The following is a 19,961-nucleotide window of genomic DNA, read 5'->3' as shown; positions in this document are numbered from 1 at the left end:
GACCATCATAGTCGCCTTTACGAAAACAAAAACCCTTCCCTTTACCTCTGATGGTAGTTACCTCCTTGAGTAAATCCCACTTCAACACACTGTGATCACTGCCACCTAGTGGTTCATTTATCTGCAGATTCTTAATGCATGAAGAATCACTACTGATAATCAGATCAAGAGTATTGCTCCCTCTTGTTGCCTCACGAACATGCTGATGTAGAAAACAATCATCCAATAAATCCACAAAAGCCTTGCTAGTGTGCGAGTGACCAACCCACAAATTCCAGTCAATATCTGGGAAATTAAAATCCCCCATTATAAGACTCTCTGATTTACTGGCCCACTCTATTTCCCTGTACAATATCTTATTATATTCATCAGAGTCATTAGGCCTATAGCACACTCCTACTCTCAATTTTGATTTCCCTATGCTTATGTCACACCAAACTGACTCGACACTGCCCTGTCCATCGATGTCGACTGGCTTCACTTCCTTGGACTTTATGTGTTTCTTAACTAATAGCATAACTCCTCCTCCCCTCCTGTCCTGTCAATCCTTTCTATACACATTGTATTCCCCAAATTCCAGTTCCGCATTACTTATATCTGTGTGACACCACATCTCTGATATCCCAACAATATCTGCCTTTGATGTTTTGAGCAATACCTCAAATTCATCAAATGTATTTACCAAACTCCTAGCATTGGTGTACAAGCAGGTATACATGCACCTGTTGCTATTCTTAGCTACCCTAACACAACAAATGTGTTTACTTGTACCGCAATGACTCCCAGCAGTCTCTGAAATATCCTGCATCTTGTTTTTCAGGCTTCTGCTCATTTCAATAGAAGCAGTGCAAGAATCACTTCCACCTCTGCCAGTGGCTACTGTTAATTTATTAGTCCTTGTATCCCCCCCAACTAGCAGTTTTCCGACCCACCTAACACTGCCTCGACAGCATCAGCAAAAATTCTTGCACCCTTTCTATTTAAGTGTATCCCATCCCTGTAGAAGCAATCTCTCCTGTTAACAAGTACAGTCCAGGCTGAAAAAAATTCTACCCCTTGAGCCTTGCACAATCCCTCCAGGGCCGAATTGATCGACAAGGCTCTCATCATATACTCCCTCCTATCGTGTCTGGGCAGAATTGCAGACACTTTCAAATTCAACCCTAATTCACGGCTTTTTTTCAACAGTGACCTGTACTTGCTAAGTAATTCCGCCGGTCTCCTACTCAGTGTCCTATACAACCGTGCCAACCTTCGTATCATCTGCAAACTTGGACATTAAGCCTGATATATACCATCATCAGTATTATTTATAAATACAGAAAACAACAATGAACCGAACACTGAACCCTGAGGGACTTCACTAATAACATTGGTCCACGAAGGGCAGTGTCCATTGATTACCACTCTCTGTCATTTCCCACTCAACCATCCCTTAATCCATAGCAGCAATTTGCCTCCAATGCCACACTGCTCCAATTTGTGCAGTAGTCTTCCATATGCAACAGTATCAAAAGCCCTTTTTAAAATCCAAATATATGATATCAAAGTTATTCTTTACATCCAGTTCCTTTATGACCACATCATAGTATCCAATCAAATTGGTCCTACAAGACTTCCCCTTAACAAACCCATGCTGTGTCCGAGCTATAACTGAAGTCTTGTCTAGATGATCCTGCAGTGCTTCTTTAACCAGTGCCTCCATTAATTTCCCTGGAATAGAAGTTAAACTAACGGTTCTGTAATTATTTTTGTCGCCCTTTGATTCTACTTTGCGAACTGGGATCACATTTGCACATCTCCAGCCCATGGGTACCTCCCCTGAGTCCAAGGAAGCTCTCATAATTGTGACTAAGGGTTTTCTTACTTCCTTTGCTGTCTCCTTTAATATAACTGTATAGATCCCATCCACCCAGGTGCCTTTTTTATGTTTATTTTCAACAATTTCTTCTCCACTTTCCTCTTGGTTATTACAAAATCATCTAGATCACTGCCAGAGTTTAATTCACCTCTGGAATTCATCTCCCTGAATAACTCTTCATGTGGGAATGTAGATGCAAAATACTCATTTAGTTTGTTAGCTACCTGAGCACGATCATCAACAGTTGAACCATCAATATCCAGTGGACCAATCTGATTCATTCCTTTCCTTCTTGAGTTTACATAGGTAAAGAACTCTTTGCATCCTCTGTCAAAGATTTCTCATGATCTGCCTTTGCCTGCCTAATCTACTTTGTGACTTGGTTACAGACCAGCTTATATCTATCACAGGCTTCCATTTTACCCATTAATTTATATGTATCCCATACATTTTTCTTCTTTGCCGCATGTCTCATTAGTTCATCTGACATCCATTTAGGCCTAAACCTTGAACAATATTTCTTTGTTCGTAAGTAAAACCTAGTAGCTTCCAAGGTTAATTCTTTGAATGCCTCCCATTTTGAATTTGCTGTTGGTAACATCATCAGCTGGTCCCACCGTACATATTTTAAATACTGTCTCACGCCACCATAGTCGCTTTACGAAAGCACAAACCCTTCCCTTTACCCCTGATGGTAGTTACCTCTTTGAGTAAATCCCACTTCAGCACACTGTGATCAATGCCACCTAGTGGTTCCTTTATCTGCAGATTCTTAAGACATGAAGAATCGCTACTGATAATCAGATCAAGAATATTACATCAGCATGTTTGGGAGGCAAGAATAGTTGCCTCCCAACCATGCTGATATAGAAAACAATCATCCTATAAATCCACAAAAGCCTTGCTAGTGTGTGAGTGACCAACCCACAAATTCCAGTCAATATCCAGAAAATTAAAATCCCCCATTATAAGACTCTCTGATTTACTGCCCCACTCTATTTCCCTGTACAGTTTTTTTTATTATACTCATCAGAGTCATTAGGCCTATAACACACTCCTACTCTCAATTTTGATCTCCCAGTGCTTATGTCAAACCAAACTGACTCGACACTGCACTGTCCAGCGATGTCGACTGGCTCCATTTCCTTGGATTTTATGTGTTTCTTAACTAATAGCATAACCCCCTCCTCCATTCCTATCCTGTCTATCATTCCTGTACACATTGTACTCCCCAAATTCTAGTTCTGCATTCCTTATATCTGTGTGACACCACGTCTCTGATATCCCAACAATATCTGCCTTTGATGTTTTGACCAACAACTCAAATTCATCCAATTTATTTACCAAACTCCTAGCACTGGTGTAGACATAAGTATACATGCACCTGTTTCTATTCCTAGCTACCCTAACACAACCCATGTGTTTTCTTGTTCCACAATGACTCCCAGCAGTCTCTGAAATACCCTGCATCTTGTTTTCCAGGCTGTTACTCATTCCAGTAGAAGCAGTGCATGAATCACTTTCACCTCTGCCAGTGGCTACTGTTAATCTATTAGTCGTTGTATCCCCCCCCCAAGCTAGCTGTTTTACGACCCACCTAACACTGCCTGAATAGCATCAGCAAATATTCTTGCACCCTTTCTATTTAAGTTTATCACATCTCTGTAGAAGCAGTCTCTCCTGTTAACAAGTACAGACCAGGCTGAAAAAAATTCTACCCCTTGAGCCTTGCACAATATTTCCAGGGCCGAATTGATCGACAAGGCTCTCATCATATACTCCCTCCTATCGTGTCTGGGCAGAATTGCAGACATTTTCACATTCAACCCTAATTCGCAACTATTTTTCAACAGTGAACTGTACTTGTTAAGTAATTCTGCCGGTCTCCTACTCTTAATATCATTAGTGCCAATGTGTACAACAATATCACCTTTTGTGCCCTTAAAAGATGATATCTGCTCTACAACATCATCAACCTTTGTCCCTGGCAGACATACCCTGGTCCTGTTCCACCTATCCTTTTTACATACCATGTTCCCCGTTTCCCTGACAATAGAGTCATCAACTACTAGTTCCTGTGGGACCAGTGCATTCTGCTTTGGGGGTTGCCGCTGTTTTGCATGATTATAAAGTGCAAGCTCTGGCGTTGATGTGGACAGCTGAGAGCTTGATGGGCCCCTCAATTTAGATCCTTCAAGGGCATCCACCCTGTCCTTCAAGCTTTCGTATAAGCCCAGAATAACGCTGAGTTCTCCTCTGATTTCCTCACACTCCTTACATCACGCACACACACACAAAAAAAGAAATTCCCCTTGGCAAAATCATGTCCCGTACCTGACTGCTCCACAAACATCAAACAAGCAGTGCATTTTAAAAGGCTGCGATTCAGAGGGCGACTGCCCCCTCAGTTCTCCTCTCAGCCACAGCACTCCCATTAGCTTGAGCCTTTTGCTTTGCTGCTCTGAGTCATGATTTAGATTCAATTTCAATGATATTTCAATTTCAGTAGAAAATTATAACCCTAAAATTATATCACAATGCAGTTATAACACTATATATCTATATATTATTTTTCAGTATCGAGTATTATCTCCAAGTTTCGTTATATAAATTTCGTATCAAGGTACGTATTAATTAATAATGTTACGTTTGTAAAATCTAAGTCGTCATAAGTATTTAGTTAAAAAAGTATAATTTAATTGACAATGAAGTTTAACAAGATTAATAAATTTTACTAATTTATTGATAATATTATATACTATACTATACTAAGCTAACGCTATCTAGTACGGGATATAACGTTGTATCGTATAACAATGGTGGCAAGTTACAAGCGGTAAATCTACAGACACTAATTATTAATTAATTTACAAAATCTCACTATCTAAATTCAGAATAAACCAAGATCTTGACTAGGTCTATAAGCTACTTATAGAAAATAATTTAATATAACAATAAATAATTTAAGTCAATAAAGCGTCTAAATATAGCTAAAAACCTACCGTTCGCCAGAGCTGCTAAACTTGTAAAACATGTGGATTGGATACACTTACCGATACTAATAACCTACAAAATCTCTATCAAAGTTAAAAATTAAACTAAGTATTGTAACTAGGAATATAAAGCTACTCTAGAAAATAAGTTAATATGCCAATTTCAGTTAATAAAACAGAAAAAAATTTTAAAAACTCCCTATTTGCCGGAGCCGTAACAACTTTGCCTGCACTAACAGGAAAGCCCAATCCAAATGTAAACGAATACAGTAGTTATCTGCCCAGCACTTCAATTGAAACTTAAGATAAAAGTAGAAAAAAAACTGAATCTGATGTGAGGGAATGATATGATTTACATATTTTTAATAAGTATAAATAAATATTAAATATTGAAGTGAAATTTAACGATTTTCACAGCATAAATGCATAGGACCTTTGTCGGAATCATGTTGCATCTCACTGAATATAAATACTCCAGAATAGAAGAAATACACACACAGGTGTGGCTATTAAATAACGACACCATTACAATAAAATAAATAATAATAAAATATTTCATACCGTATAAGTTATCCCCTTCAAAATAATTGCCTTGGGCTTGCACACACTGTTCCATATGCTTCTTCCAAGCACAGAAACATTTCTGGAAGTCATCTTCTATAAACCCTTTTATAACACTTCAGTTATTTTTTTCCAAATGTCTTCAATGGACTCAAAATGGGTCCCCTCAAATAACACTTTCCACTTCAGGGAAGAGAAAAAAGTCTAAAGGGTCTAAGATCTGGCAAATAGGGTGCACATTCACACACAGGGATTTGTTTTTTGGCCAGAAACTGTGAACAGAGAACATGTTATGTGCTAGAGAACTGTCTTAATGGAGTATCCAACCATTGTCTTCCATTGCATTGACTGTCTTTTAGGTTCTGGTTGCAACTGAGCAGCCAACTTTCATTGCAAGTAATTACAGTACTCAGAAAGTCGGGATCTTCTACAATTTTTTTCAAAATACCTTCACAAACTTGGAATCTTGGTTTCTAGAGAATCTTGTAATAATCTATTTTTTTTTTTTTTTTGGTAGTTGTTGGCGCATAGGCTTCTGTGGCCATAATGCACCTCCCAAGGTTTTTGCAGTACTTTGATCCAAGCCCGAGGCGAGAATCGAACCCGCGACCTTTGGGCTGCCAGGCAGGCACTTTACCCACCCGGCTAGCCCGGTCAGCGTAATAATCTAGAGAATCTTGTAATAACTGAGAGTAAAGTGGAGGAGAAATTGTTGAAGGTAAACACAAGAAAGGCACCTGGGGTGGATGGGATCTATCCAGTTATATTAAAGGAGGCAGCAAAGGAAGTAAGCAAACCCTTAGCCATAATTATGAGAGCTTCCTTGGACTCAGGAGAAGTACCCATGGAATTGGGAATTAATTGGAAATATATTAAAGGAATTATCCATAGCAGCAATTTGCCTCCAATGCCACACTGCTCCAATTTTTGCAGCAGTCTTCCATGTGCAACAGTATCAAAGGCTTTTCTAAGATCCAAAAATATGATATCAAAGTTATTCTTTGCATCCAGTTCCTTTGTAACTACATTCTTTGCATCCAGTTCCTTTGTAACTGCAATGCTCCTTTAACCAGTGCCCCCATTAATTTCCCTGGAACAGAAGTTAAACTAACAGATCTTGATAGTATGAATCAGAGCTGTACTACTTTCGACCGTATGTCATGACCACAGGAATGAAAATTACCGAATTGGGTTAAACCTGATACTTAAATAGAGATTATTTGTCTTCGCGCATGCGCGTAAAGGTCCACGCATTGGAGATCAAATATGGCTGCCAAACATTAACAGAATTCTCGTGTAATTTAATTTCAACGGTTTCTGCAATTAATAGTCGCGTATAATTACGTTGAACGTTAAGTATTTTGGCCTCGTTAAATAAAAAAGTATGTTTTTCGTTAATGGCGTGAAAGGCTAATATTGAAGTAAACTCCTTATTATTTTACTAACAGGTCTGTAATTACCTGTGTCTCCTCCCCATTTGATCCTCCTTTGTGGATTGGGGTCACATTTGCACATCTCCAGTCCATGGGTATCTCCCCTGAGTCCAGGGAAGCTTTCATAATTATGGCTAAGGGTTTGCTTAGTTCCTTTGCCGCCTTTTTTAATATAACTGGATAGATTCCATCCACCCCAGGTTCCTTTCTTGTGTTTATCTTCAAAAATTTCTCCTCCACTTTACTCTCAGTTATTACAAGATTATCTAGCTTACTGCCAGAGTTGAATACACCTCTGGCATCCCCTTCCCTGAATGTGTGAATGTTGATGCAAAATATTCATTCAGTTTGTTAGCTACCTGAGGAGGATCACAACAGTTGAACCATCGATATCAGGTGGACCAATCTGATTCATCCCCTTCCTTCTTGAGTTTACATAAGTAAAGAACTCTTTGCTGATTTTCTTTGCATCCTTTGCCAAAGATTTCTCGTAATCTGCCTTCGCCTGCCTAACCTCCTTTGTATGGGCTTGGCACACCCAGGGTCCTGAGCTGGATATCATCATTCTTCTCTTTCTTGGTGATTCCCTTCTATTTTTGACTCTCTCTCTCTCTCTCTCTCTCTCTCTCTCTCTCTCTCTCTCTCAGGGTTACTCGGGAACATTTTTTTTTTTTTTTTTTTTTTTTTTTCCTGGTGCAGCATAAGCCTCAGGCTTCCTTGCATCATATGGATATTAATAATAATAATAATAATAATAATAATAATAAGTAACTTGGTTACAAACCAGCATATATCTATCATAGGCTTCTGTATCACGTGTTAATTTGTGTGTATCCCATGCATTTTTCTTCTCTGTTACATGTCTAATTAGCTCATCTGACATCTGACATCCATTTAGGCCTAAATCTTGAACAATATTTCTTTGTTGGTATGAAAAGCCTAGTAGGTTCCAAGATTAATTCTTTAAATGCTTCCCATTTTGAATTTGCTGTTGGTAACATCATCAGTTGGTTCCACCATATAGAATTTAAATACTGTCTCAGACCACCATAGTCACCTTTACGAAAGCAAAAATCGTCCCTTTACCCTTGATGGTAGTTACCTCCTTGAGCAAATCCCACTTCAGCACACTGTGATCACTGCCACCTAGTGGTTTCTTTATCTGCAGATTCTTGATGAATGAAGAATCACTACTGATGATCAGATCAAGAGTATTAAGCCCTCTAGTTACCTCCCGAACATGTTGCTGAAAAAAAACAATCATCCAAAAAATCTACAAAAGCCTTCCTAGTGTGTGAGTGACCAACCCACAAATTCCAGTCAATATCCGGGAAATTAAAATCCCCCATTATAAGACACTCTAATTTACTGGCCCACTCTATTTCTCTGCACAATTGTTCATTATACTCATCAGATTCATTAGGCCTATAACACACACACCTACTCTCATTTTCCCTTTCACAGTGCTTATGCCACCCCATACAGACTCAATAAGCCAGAACATTGACCACCAACATAAATTGGGTGCACTTCCTTAGATTTTGTGTTTCTTAACTAACAGTCTAACCCCTCCTCCCTTCCTGTCCTGTCTGTACACATTGTACTCCACAAATTCCAATTCTACACTGCTTATGTCTGTAAGACACCATGTCTCTGATATCCCAACAATATCTGCCTTTGATGTTTTGACGAGTAGTTGAAGCCCAACGAATTTATTAACTAAACTCCTAGCATTGGTGTAAATGCAAGTATACATGCACCTGTTTCTACTCTTAGTTACCCTAACACGGCCCATGTATTTACTTGTTCCACTATGACTCCCAGCAGTCCTGGAAATTCCCAATGCCTTGCTTTCCAGGCTGCTGCTCAATTGCATTTCAATAGAAGTAGTGCAAGAATCGCTTTTACCTCTGCCAACGGCTACTGTTAATCTATTAGTCCGTGTATCCCCCCCAAGCTAGAACTGCTAGCTTGGGGGGGGGAATTGTGCAAGGCTCAAGGGGGATAGAACCCCTTAAGCCTTGCACAATCTCTCCAGGGTGAAATTGATCGACAAGACTCATCACATACTCCCTCCTATCGTGTCTAGGCAGAATCGCAGACACTTTCAAATTCAACCCTAATTCACGGCTTTTTATCAGCATTGTCTTGTACTTGTTAAGTAATTTTTCGATGATATTCTCTCCAAACTGACTCTTTTTGAATCAGTTAATTATTACACTTGATGCAATACTCTCCCAAGCAATAACAGGATTACGGATAGCATCCAAGACATTTCAATTTGGCTGCAAATTGTTCCTTCCTTCTATGTTGTGGATCAAGTACCTTATCAGGCGGGCTCTGTATGCTCTCTTGAAGTTATAAATAATGCCTTTATCCAGTTGTTGAATTAAACTGGTGGTATGGGGGCGGGAACAACAGCCATATATTTGTCAACTTAAGTGTCTCAGCAGAATGTGTGTACAGCAATCAAGAATCACCAAAATGTTACTTTTTTCTGAAGCCATTCTTCTGTCCACTTTTGATAACCAAGATGATCATCAAACAATTTGATTGGATATGATGATTGATGCAGTCACAAAAGAACTGGATGCAGGGAATAACTTTGATATCATATATTTGGATCTTAGAAAGGCTTTTGATACCGTTGCACACGGAAGACTGCTGCACAAATTGCAGCAGTGTGGCATTGGAGGCAAATTGCTGCTATAGATTAAGGGATGGTTGAGTGGGCAAAGACAGATAGTGGTAATCAATGGACACTGCCCTTCGTGGACCAATGTTATTAGTGAAGTCCCTCAGGGTTCAGTGTTGGGTTCATTGTTGTTTCTGTATTTATAAATAATACTGATGATGGTATATCAGGCTTAATGTCCAAGTTTGCAGATGATACGAAGGTTGGCACGGTTGTAAAGGACACTAATGATAGTATGCTGCTGCAACAGGAACTAGAAAAGTTGAGCAGATGGGCTGAGAGGTGGCAAATGAAGTTTACATATGGGAAGCAGTAACCCCAGAGTCACGTATCAACTCTGTGGTACTACACTGACAGTGATAACGAATGAAAAGGACCTGGGGGTAATTGTGCAGGCAGATATTAAGTTTTCTGAGCAGTGCAGACAGTCTGCAAGAGTAGCTCATGGTGTCTTGTCAATGATATACAGGAATATTTCTACCAGGGATAAGGAGGTGATTATCCCCTTGTATAAGGCAATGGTAAGGCCACACCTTGCGTACTGTATACAGGTCTGGAGGCTTCATTTTAAGAAGGATGTAGAGCTGTTGGAACGAGCAGAAAAGAGCAACAAGTTTAGTGAAAGGAACTAAGGGTTGCTGTTATGTAGAAAGGCTTAAGTTTTGCAGATTACAATGTCTGGAGACTAGGTACCTGTGATCTGATTGAGGTGTATAAAGCCTTGAACGGTTTGAGCATGCTCAATGCTGATGGGATTTTTCCTCTTGCTCAGAATAATCAGAATCACCTGAGAGAGCACAAATTCAAATTGAGAAAAGACGGTTGTAGGATAGAGATGCGGAAGTTTTCCTTTAGCCAGTGGGTGGTTGATTGCTGGAACGAACTTCAATATGTCGTAGAAGTTCTTTTTTTTTTTTTTATGAAAACCCCAAACACAAGAGGTATTAGAACCTATAGTACTTGGTACCGCACTTGGGTTGGAGGCCGAAAAGATAAAAGAAGATATTTGCTGACATTAGACTTGAACTTCTGAAGACTGTAATTTTCAGGAAATACGTATGAAGGAAGGTTGTTCCAGAAAATGGCAGTGGAATGAATAAACGAGGAAGATGAAAAGTTGGTCCTGTGAGTTTGAAGTTGGACAGTAAATGGATGCTGGCTGGTGACGGCACGTGTTCGGACGGTTTCTAAAGAGAGAGCAGAAATTATAGAAGCCAATTCAGAAGAACAGTGCCCATGGAAGTATCTGTAGAAAAGGCATGCAGCAGAGACAGTACGTCTAGGAGAGAGAGCAAGTGGAGAGACTCTGTTAGAGAGGAGTCATTAATTAACATAACTGCCCTCTTCTGAATGGAATCTAGAAGCCTGAGAGAGGTTCTGGGGTCACAGCCACAGATGTGAGAACAATATTCTATGGTAGGGCGGATTTGCGATTTGTACAGAGTGAACAGCTGTTTTGACGAAAAGTAATGCCAAGAGCAAAAGAGAAAACCAAGTTTTTTAAATGCAGAGGAGGCAATATTTGTAATGTGCTTGTACCAAGAGAGATTAGAAGTCAGGGAAATTCCCAAAAGAGATGTATCATTTTGCCTATAAATCGGAATGTCACCAAAAATAAGCATAGGAGCAGAAGAATCCTTTTTACGAGATATAAGAGAAGACCGAGTTTCAGAAGGATTGAAATCAACTAAGTTGTCTTTGCCCCACTGGAGATTGGCATTTAAGGAATTATTAGCGGATATTCGAGAAGTTGAAGCTGATTGAGCAGGGCAAGGTTTCTCAAAATGGAAAGTGGAATGCAATGTGCTATCATCGGCAAAACTATGGATAGGATTTCCAGTCAATGGAAGAAATTCATTAGTATAAATAAGAAAAAGAGTGGGGCAAAGAACTGAACCTTGAGGGACACCAGCATTAGTGGAGAATTTCAAAGACAGAGAGCCATCTACCATCACCCTCAGTGAGCGATCAGAGAGAAAACTGGATAATCAATTACAAAAAGCAGTTGGCAAACCATATGATGGAAGCTTGTTTAGAAGACTTTATGCCAAACACGATCGAAAGCCTTTGATATGTCATGAGCAACTACTTGTGTTTCATGAAACGTTTCCATTGAATTAGTACATAAGTGAGTAACATAAGCCAGAATATCACCAGTGGATCAACATTCACGGAATCCATACTGGCGATTGTTGATCAGACGGAAGGTTTCTAAGTAGTTTAAGAGTTGGCAATTAATTGATTTCTCCATTACTTTAGAAAGAGTAGAAGTAATTGCAATGGGACGATAACTGGATGAGAAGGAAAACACCTTTGGAATAAGAAAGTGAAAAAAAGATGGCAAAGAACAGGAGTAAGTTCAGGAGCACAGGTTTTAAGAACAAGTGGAGAAATACCATCAGGACCTGGAGCTTTCTTAGCATCAAGATGCGTCAAAATCAAAATCCTTCTGACATCCTCTTGACGGAAGACCACAGGAGGCATTGAATGGAGCATGCTAGGAATGGTGGGAGGTGTTATACCAAGATCATTAATACGTGAGTTGGAAGAAAAATGGGATGCTAGCAGGTCAGCTTTATCCTTGGCCGAATGACAACAGAACCATCTAGTTTTGACAGAAGTGGGAGCAGAGATGGGCAAAAGTTGCGGCCAATAGCTTTGGCAAGAGACCAGAATGCTTGGCTACTATTAGGGCAAGAAGCAAGTTTTCTACTCTTAATCTATTCAAAATCTAGTTTGGACTATTAAGAACTGTTTTACAATTGTTGCAAGCTTTGGTGTAGGCAGAAAATGAAACTGAAGAATTGGAAACAAGCCAATTACGATATGAAACATTCTTCTCTTGAACGGCCTTAGCACATTTATTGGAAAACCAAGGTTTAGATAAAGGATGAGATTTTAAAGTGGAGTGTGGAATAAAGGATTCCATTCCTACAAGAATAATTTCATTGACATGATCTGAGCAAACGTTGACATCAGACATTTTGAAACGTTTTGCATTCTTGTAATGCCAAACAATACGAGGTTGAGAATGGCCATGAGATAAAGGCTCCATTGGAGAAGAGACGATCACCACGTTGTGATCTGAGGTGCCTAAAGGATAATTCACTTCAACCGTACTTAGAAGGGTTGTTTGTGAGAAAAAGATCAAGCGTGTTGCTGTATGGTTAGGATTGTCCAGTATTCTTGTAGGGAAATGAACAATCTGTGCAAGGTCATTAGTAATTGCAAAAGCCTCAGCATCTCGACCAGCTGGGTTGGTGTGACTAGAAAACAGAAGCCAGCTGGAGTTGTGAACATTAAAATCACAAAGAAAAATTACTTCACTGTTAAGAAAGTTGGACTGGAGGAAGTGAAGTTGCAAAGAGAGGAAGTCAAAGAGCTCCAAGTGATTAGTGGAGTTGGGAGAACAGTAGAGACAACAGATAAATTTTACACAATGAGGTAGAGAGATTTTTAGCCAGAGAAGATTGAAAAGAGGATATTCCATATTACAAGTCTCTAACATTGAATATCAGAAAGGACATATGCACAAGTACCACCTTTGAGGCAAAAGGAATCATACTGAGATGAGAGTTGGTAGCTTAAATATATTCAAGGCAGAACTAGACAAACATTTGGAGTGAGTGGATGGGTGAAATGAGAAGGATTTTTCTTTTTGGCTGATACTATATAAGCTTGCTTTCTTGCATCATGTGCCTTTTCTAAGGCTAATGCTAATATTATGTAACTAATGTGAAAGAATTTGAAATAACAAGAGGCAGAAATTATCACCTGACATCCTACCGAGCAGGAAGGTGCTCCTTGTAAGTTCTCTGCCATGGGCTCCGATGTTTCTTCAGTGTATACTGCTCAGGTAGCCAGAGAACAACAGCCCCTTCCATCAGATCACCTTGTCCACAGGCTGGGTCAGAAGGTGTACAGTAATAGCAGTGGCCATAAAAACAAGTATTGTTCTCTGGAAGTTATAAAAATAATTTAGCTACATATAAAGTTAAAACTTTTATCATTCTTTGATACTATCAGAGAATACAACTGCAACTCAAAACAGCTCTTATTTTTCTAAATCAACATCACAAACAATCAATATCACAATTTTCTCCTTCGGTTATCTTTGAACAATTTCCTTAAAAATTCAAGACAGATTAGATAATTTCTGACAACATTATGAAATTTTTTATGAATAAATTCAAGGATACTATATGCAGTATAAAAACAATGACAAATAATATGATAAATAATGGAATTTTTCATCCTTTGCCCAGTATACTGTGCCGTCAAAATATTCAGGGAACAACTAATATTTGGGAAATGGTGAAGTTTACTGGCTATTTGGATGTACCTCCTTCGAAAAATTTCAACCCAAAAAAGGCCCAGATGACAAATACTCTAAACCTAAAAAATAAGTAACACAGACCTTGGACCAAAAAAAGGCCCAGATGGCACATCTCAATTCATTTTAAGTGAAATTAAAACACCCTGTGTATATATACACTGAGTGATCACTGAATTATGACCACCTACCTAATACTTTGCAGGTTCTCCTTTTGCCCTCAGTATAATAGCTATCCGACATGGCATTGATTCAACAAGATGTCGGAAGCGTTCGGGAGGTATGGCCAACCATCCCTGGGGGCTTACATCTGGTGAGTATGGGCTTGGCACACCCAGGGTCCCGAGCTGGCTGGCTGGCTGGCTCTCTCTCTCTCTCTCTCTCTCTCTCTCTCTCTCTCTCTCTCTCTCTCTCTCTCTCTCTCTCTCTCTCTCTCTCTCTCTCTCTCTCTCTCCCAGCTGTATGAGGCAATTTGTGTTGGGTCTCTTCATGCTAAACTTGCTGCATAATAATAAAATGGTAATAACACTTGCTGTTATTATTTATAATTTTTTATTCAAATAAAATTTGAAGTTTAGATTCATTTCTGGGGTACACAACAATATTTTAGGCAACTAAAGAGAGGATACAAAATTTTCCCATTGAGAAAAAAAGCAGCTCATTAGGCAAAATTTTAATTTATAATTGTAAAATCAAATTGATCCAATTTAAAAATTTCTGATGAAATATTGCGAAAAAAAGGTTCAGACAACAAATACCTAAGTTTTAAAATAAGTGAGAGACCCTGGAAGCATTTTAATATCCTCTGTTTGTGTGTATCCTTCAAAACCCAGATTAGTAACATATGTCAAACCTCTGGCCATTCTGATCTTTGTCACAGCAATTAGCAACAGCAGCAAGTACATATATATATATATATATATATATTTTTTTTTTTTTTTTTAATTTACAAAATTTAATCTTGAAATTAATCATAAATCCAGTTCAAATCTAACCTTAAAATATATTTAATTCAAAGCTAACCTTAACTGATAACTTTAGTCTTATATCACTTATAATTATGATTATAACAATTTAACTCTATTTTCTCTGGGAGGAACAACACAAAATGTCTAGTTTCCATCTGTACAAATGTTCAACTGGAAATAAACAGATATGCAGATCTCAGGCAGTTTAAAAGTGGCTCAATCCTTCTATATTTATATTATACAAGAATTGGATATAAAATTGGTCCTTGCGGTTGTCACAGACATTCTCTCAGATAGGCCAGACAAGCTGTACTTGCTACCTGGGAGTCTAAAACGCTGATGGAACTGATATTCGAGTGACACTCAAGTCAAGTGGACTCAATTTCGGCAAAGTCTGGACAGTCTCTGACAGCCAAATCCTCTGCTTGCACCTTCACGATGGTGGGACTGTTAGTAAGCCTGGGTATAACCTCCATGCACAAGTACATGGTGGGTGACCACCCAGGTGTGAACCAATGTAAACAGGGATCGAGGTGTGGCGCCCACACCACATGGAGGAATGCCGCCTCTCTATGCTACTAGGCAGTACTAGGTGGTAATGACTCTCATCAACCGGTGCAATACCACCACTTTGCTTATTGGAGGCTTAAAGTGGTGGAACCCATGTTTAGTCACTAGAGCTAAGTTCCGGCCAACCCTTCCCTATCTCTTCCATCATGCAGTATGATTGATGACTTTTGAGGTTATGATGAACATCGTTGCGAGATCCAATATTCCTTACATTTCGAGGGTACAGCTCTAAAACGGTGTTCGCAGGCCGGCTGCTAGTTAGTACACCAGACCGGACCGAACCTATTGGTAACTCTCTAGGAGGCTTCCGAGTCAGCTAGTGTATAATCTTCCTACCTCTACTCTGCCAGATAGTGACTGGAGAGAGTCCAAGTAGTGTGTATGCGGGGAGCATTGTCGAGGCCATGTTATGTCAAGGATCTGGGTATATTCTTACCGTGTGTATGCCATATCCAAAAATTTCATTACTTCATACAGCATGTCCCACCCACTTTTTCTTACTATTGAATACACTACGAATTGTCAAACTAATAGAGCAAGCTTATCTGCGAAAAGATCTAAACCTCCCAAGCACTTCCTAATTCATTTCACAAATATACGTGGTCTCAATTCTAATCTCAACGATGTCCACTTGCAGTCTGCCAAACTGAGATTCTGTTTTCTGACAGAATCTCAGTTATCTGTTGATTCAACTACTGCTCATCTCATATGCCCAAATTACTCGCTGTATGATTCCTTTCGCTTCAAAGGTAGTACTTGTGCATATGTCCGTTCTGATATTCCCTGTCAGAGACTTGGCAATTTGGAATCTCCTCTCTTTGATCTTCTCTGGCTTAAAATCTCTCTATCTCATTGTGTCAAATTCATCTGTTGTCTCTACCGTTCTCCCAACTCCACTAATCACTTGGAGCTCTTTGACTTCCTCTCTTTGCAACTTGACTTTCTCCAGTCCAACTTTCCTAACAGTGAGGTAATTTTCCTTGGTGATTTTAATGTTCACAACTCCAGCTGGCTTCTGTTTTCTAGTCACACTGACCCAGCTGGTCAAGATGCTGAGGCTTTTTTAATTACTAATGACCTTGCACAGACTGTTCATTTACCTACAAGAATACTGGACAATCTTAATCATACAGCCAATATGCTTGATCTTTTTCTCACAAACAACCCTTCTAAGGACACGGTCAAAGTGAGAGGTCCTTTAGGCACTTCAGATCACAACTTGGTGATTGTCTCTTCTCCAATGGAACCTTTATCTCATGGCTATTCCCAACCTCGTGTTGTTTGGCATTACAAGAATGCAAAATGGGATGACCTGCGAGACTTCTTTTCTTCTTTTCCTTTGTTGGATTACTGTTTCAAAACTTCTGATGTCAACGTTTGCTCAGATCGCATCAGTGAAATTATTCTTCCAGGAATGGAATCCTTTATCCCACACCCCACTTTAAAATCTCGTCCTTTAAATAAACCTTGGTTTTCCAATTAATGTGCTAAGGCTGTTCAAAAGAAGAATGTTGCATATCATGATTGGCTTTTTTCTAATTCTCCAGTTTCATTTTCTGCCTACACCAAAGCTCACAACAATTGTAAGGAAGTTATTAATCAGTCCAAACTAGAGTTTGAACAGGCTAAGAGTAGAAAACTTGCTTCTTGCCCTAATGGTAGCCGAGCATTCTGGTCTCTTGCCAAAGCTATTGGCCGCAAATTTTGCCCATCTCTGCTCCCACCTCTGTCTAAACCACATGGTTCTGTTGTCACTTCAGCCAAGGATAAAACTGACCTGCTAGCATCCCATTTTTCTTCCAACTCATGTATTAATGATCTTGGTAAAACACCTCCCACCATTCCCACACATGCTCCATTCAATGCCTCCTGTGGTCTTCCGTCAAAAGGATATCAGAAGGATTTTGATGAATCTTGATGCTAAGAAAGCTCCAGGTCCCGATGGTATTTCTCCACTTGTTCTCAAAACCTGTGCTCCTGAACTTACTCCTATTCTTTGCTGCCTTTTTTCACTTTCTTATTCCAAAGATGTTTTTCCTTCTGCTTGGAAATTTGCTCATATCCAGCCAGTTCCTAAAAAGGGTGACAAATCCCTCCCATCCAATTATCGTCCCATTGCAATTACTTCTAATCTTTCTAAAGTAATGGAGAAATCAATTAACCACCAACTCTTAAACTACCTAAAAACCTTCCGTCTGATCAATGATCGCCAGTATGGATTCCGTCAGTGTCGATCCACTGGTGATATTCTGGCTTATGTTACCCATTTATGGACTAATTCAATGGAAAGGTTCGGTGAAACCCAAGTAGTTGCTCTTGACATCTCAAAGGCTTTCGATCATGTTTGGCATAAAGGTCTTCTTGACAAGCTTCCATCTTATGGTTTGCCAACTGTTTTTAGTAATTGGTTATCCAGTTTTCTCTCTTATCGCTCACTGAGGGTGATGATAGATGGCTCTCTGTCTTCTAACTTCTCCACTAATGTTGGTGTCCCCCAAGGTTCAGTTCTTTCCCCCACTCTTTTCCTCTTGTATATTAATGACCTTCTTCCATTGAATGGAAATCCTATCCTTAGTTTTGCCGATGATAGCACATTGCATTCCGCTTTCCATTTTGAGAAACCTTGTCCTGCTCAATCAGCTTCAACTTCTCAAAAATCTGCTACCAATTCCTTAAATGCCGATCTTCAGGTAATTCTCCAGTGGGGCAAAGACAACTTAGTTGATATCAACCCTTCTAAAACTCAGTCTTGTCTTATATCTTGCAAAAAGGATTCTTCTGCTCCTATGCTTATCTTTAGTGACACTCCGATTTCTAGGCAAAATGATATATCTCTTTTGGGGATTACCCTGACTTCTAATCTCTCTTGGCACAAGCACATTACAAATATTGCTTCCTCTGCATCTAAAAAACTTGGTTTTCTCTTTCGCTCTCAGCGTTATTTTTCTTCCAAACAGCTGCTCACTCTGTATAAATTGCAAATCTGCCCTGCCAGGGAATATTGTTCCCACATCTGGGGTTGTGCCCCCAAAACCTCTCTCAGGCTTCTTGATTCCATTCAGAAGAGGGTAGTTAGGTTAATTAATGATTCATCTCTAACAGAGTCTCTCCACTCGCTGTCTCATAGATGTACTGTTTCTGCTGCATGCCTCTTCTACAGATACTTCCATGGGCACTGTTCTTCTGAATTGGCTTCTATAATTCCCGCTCTCTCTTTCAAAACAGTCCAAACACGTGCCGCCACCAGCCAACATCCATTTACTGTCCAACTTCAAACTCACAGAACCAACTTTTCATCTTTCTCGTTTATCCATTCAATGGCCGTTTTCGGGAACAACCTTCCTTCATACGTATTTCCTGAAAATTACAGTCTACAGAAGTTCAAGTCCAACGTCAACAAATATTTTCTTTCGTCTTCTCAATCTCCAACCCAAACACAGTACTAAGTACTATAGGTTCTAATACCTCTCGTGTTTGGGGTTTACATAAAAAATATATAATATAAATATATATTTTTTATATTTATATTACCTACACAGCATGCTACTCACCGGTAGGATAGGAATCTTTTTTCCCCACATCCAACCATTGTGTTTATATGTACAGCCTAATCAAACACATAAGCAAAGTATACAAAGGGGGATGCTTATAATTTAATCCACCATCTTGATGGCTGATTAAACAAACCAAAAATTTATAGCACATGGAGAATGGGTCCAAAGGTATTTCCTGATGGGGCTTATTTTGATTTTGATACACCATCTTGATATGAGAATGAAATAGGTGACATTATTCATCATGCTGAAAGAAGAAGAAAGTATGTTCCATTGATTGTTTTACTACACATCTGCTTCAATACTTTTTTAATACAGTAAACCCCCGCTATTCGCGGGGGTTACGTTCCTGAGAAATGCTGCGAATACCGAAAACGCGAATACTGAGTTATGGCTCCCATAGTAATAAAGGGGGTTCCGTTCCAAAATATGAAATATATAAGAAAAACCAGTCTAAAATTTTGTCTATGTATGTATGTATTATATGTACCTTCATAATATGACTATGTACATAGGCAGCACATAGCGAAATGCAAGCATATGGCATCGAAATGAAAATAAGAAACAATTTAATATTAAATGTAATATTTATTAGAAATTTGCAACAAATCTTTTAAACCAGCGTCTTTGCTAGCCAAAAAACTTATCCCGCCAGTGCTAACACCAGTTTTGCTAAAGTGTTGATAAAGGAGTTTTGCCTTTTCACGAATGATGAGTGAACTTAACGGAATTTTATTTTGAGTTCGGTCTTCTATCCACAGATTTAAAGCTTTTTCCATTTTTTCTAATTTAACATCACGAGTTACAGAGCAAATTTTTGAAGCAATTAGCGCGTTTTCACAGACACTACGGCGGATTTTTTATTTCCGATTTTTTGATTGATCGTACCGTTGACTCATTGATTTTATAATATTTTGCCACTGAGGAGACACTTTCACCATTAGAAATTTTATCTAATAACTCAATTTTATTCGCTAATGTCATCACCTTCTT

The 19,961-nt window shown here is 39.1% G+C and overlaps 1 protein-coding gene across 1 annotated transcript in view; it reads right to left on the bottom strand.

Moving 5' to 3' along the window:
* Positions 1-19,961, bottom strand: part of LOC150089501 (glycosaminoglycan xylosylkinase-like) — a 128,882-nt gene that overhangs the window by 15,464 nt on the left and 93,457 nt on the right. Inside the window, exon 6 of the mRNA XM_090390006.1 lies at positions 13,330-13,501. Coding sequence (XP_090246132.1) covers positions 13,330-13,501 — 172 coding nt within the window. The remainder of the gene's footprint in view (positions 1-13,329; positions 13,502-19,961) is intronic.

This window comes from Mastigoproctus giganteus, chromosome 2, assembly GCF_048544385.1.
Source record: "Mastigoproctus giganteus isolate SK-2022 chromosome 2, ASM4854438v1, whole genome shotgun sequence".
NCBI lineage: Eukaryota > Metazoa > Arthropoda > Arachnida > Uropygi > Thelyphonidae > Mastigoproctus > Mastigoproctus giganteus.
Note: the sequence above shows the minus strand (reverse complement) of the source record. Positions and strands in the feature narration are given on the sequence as shown.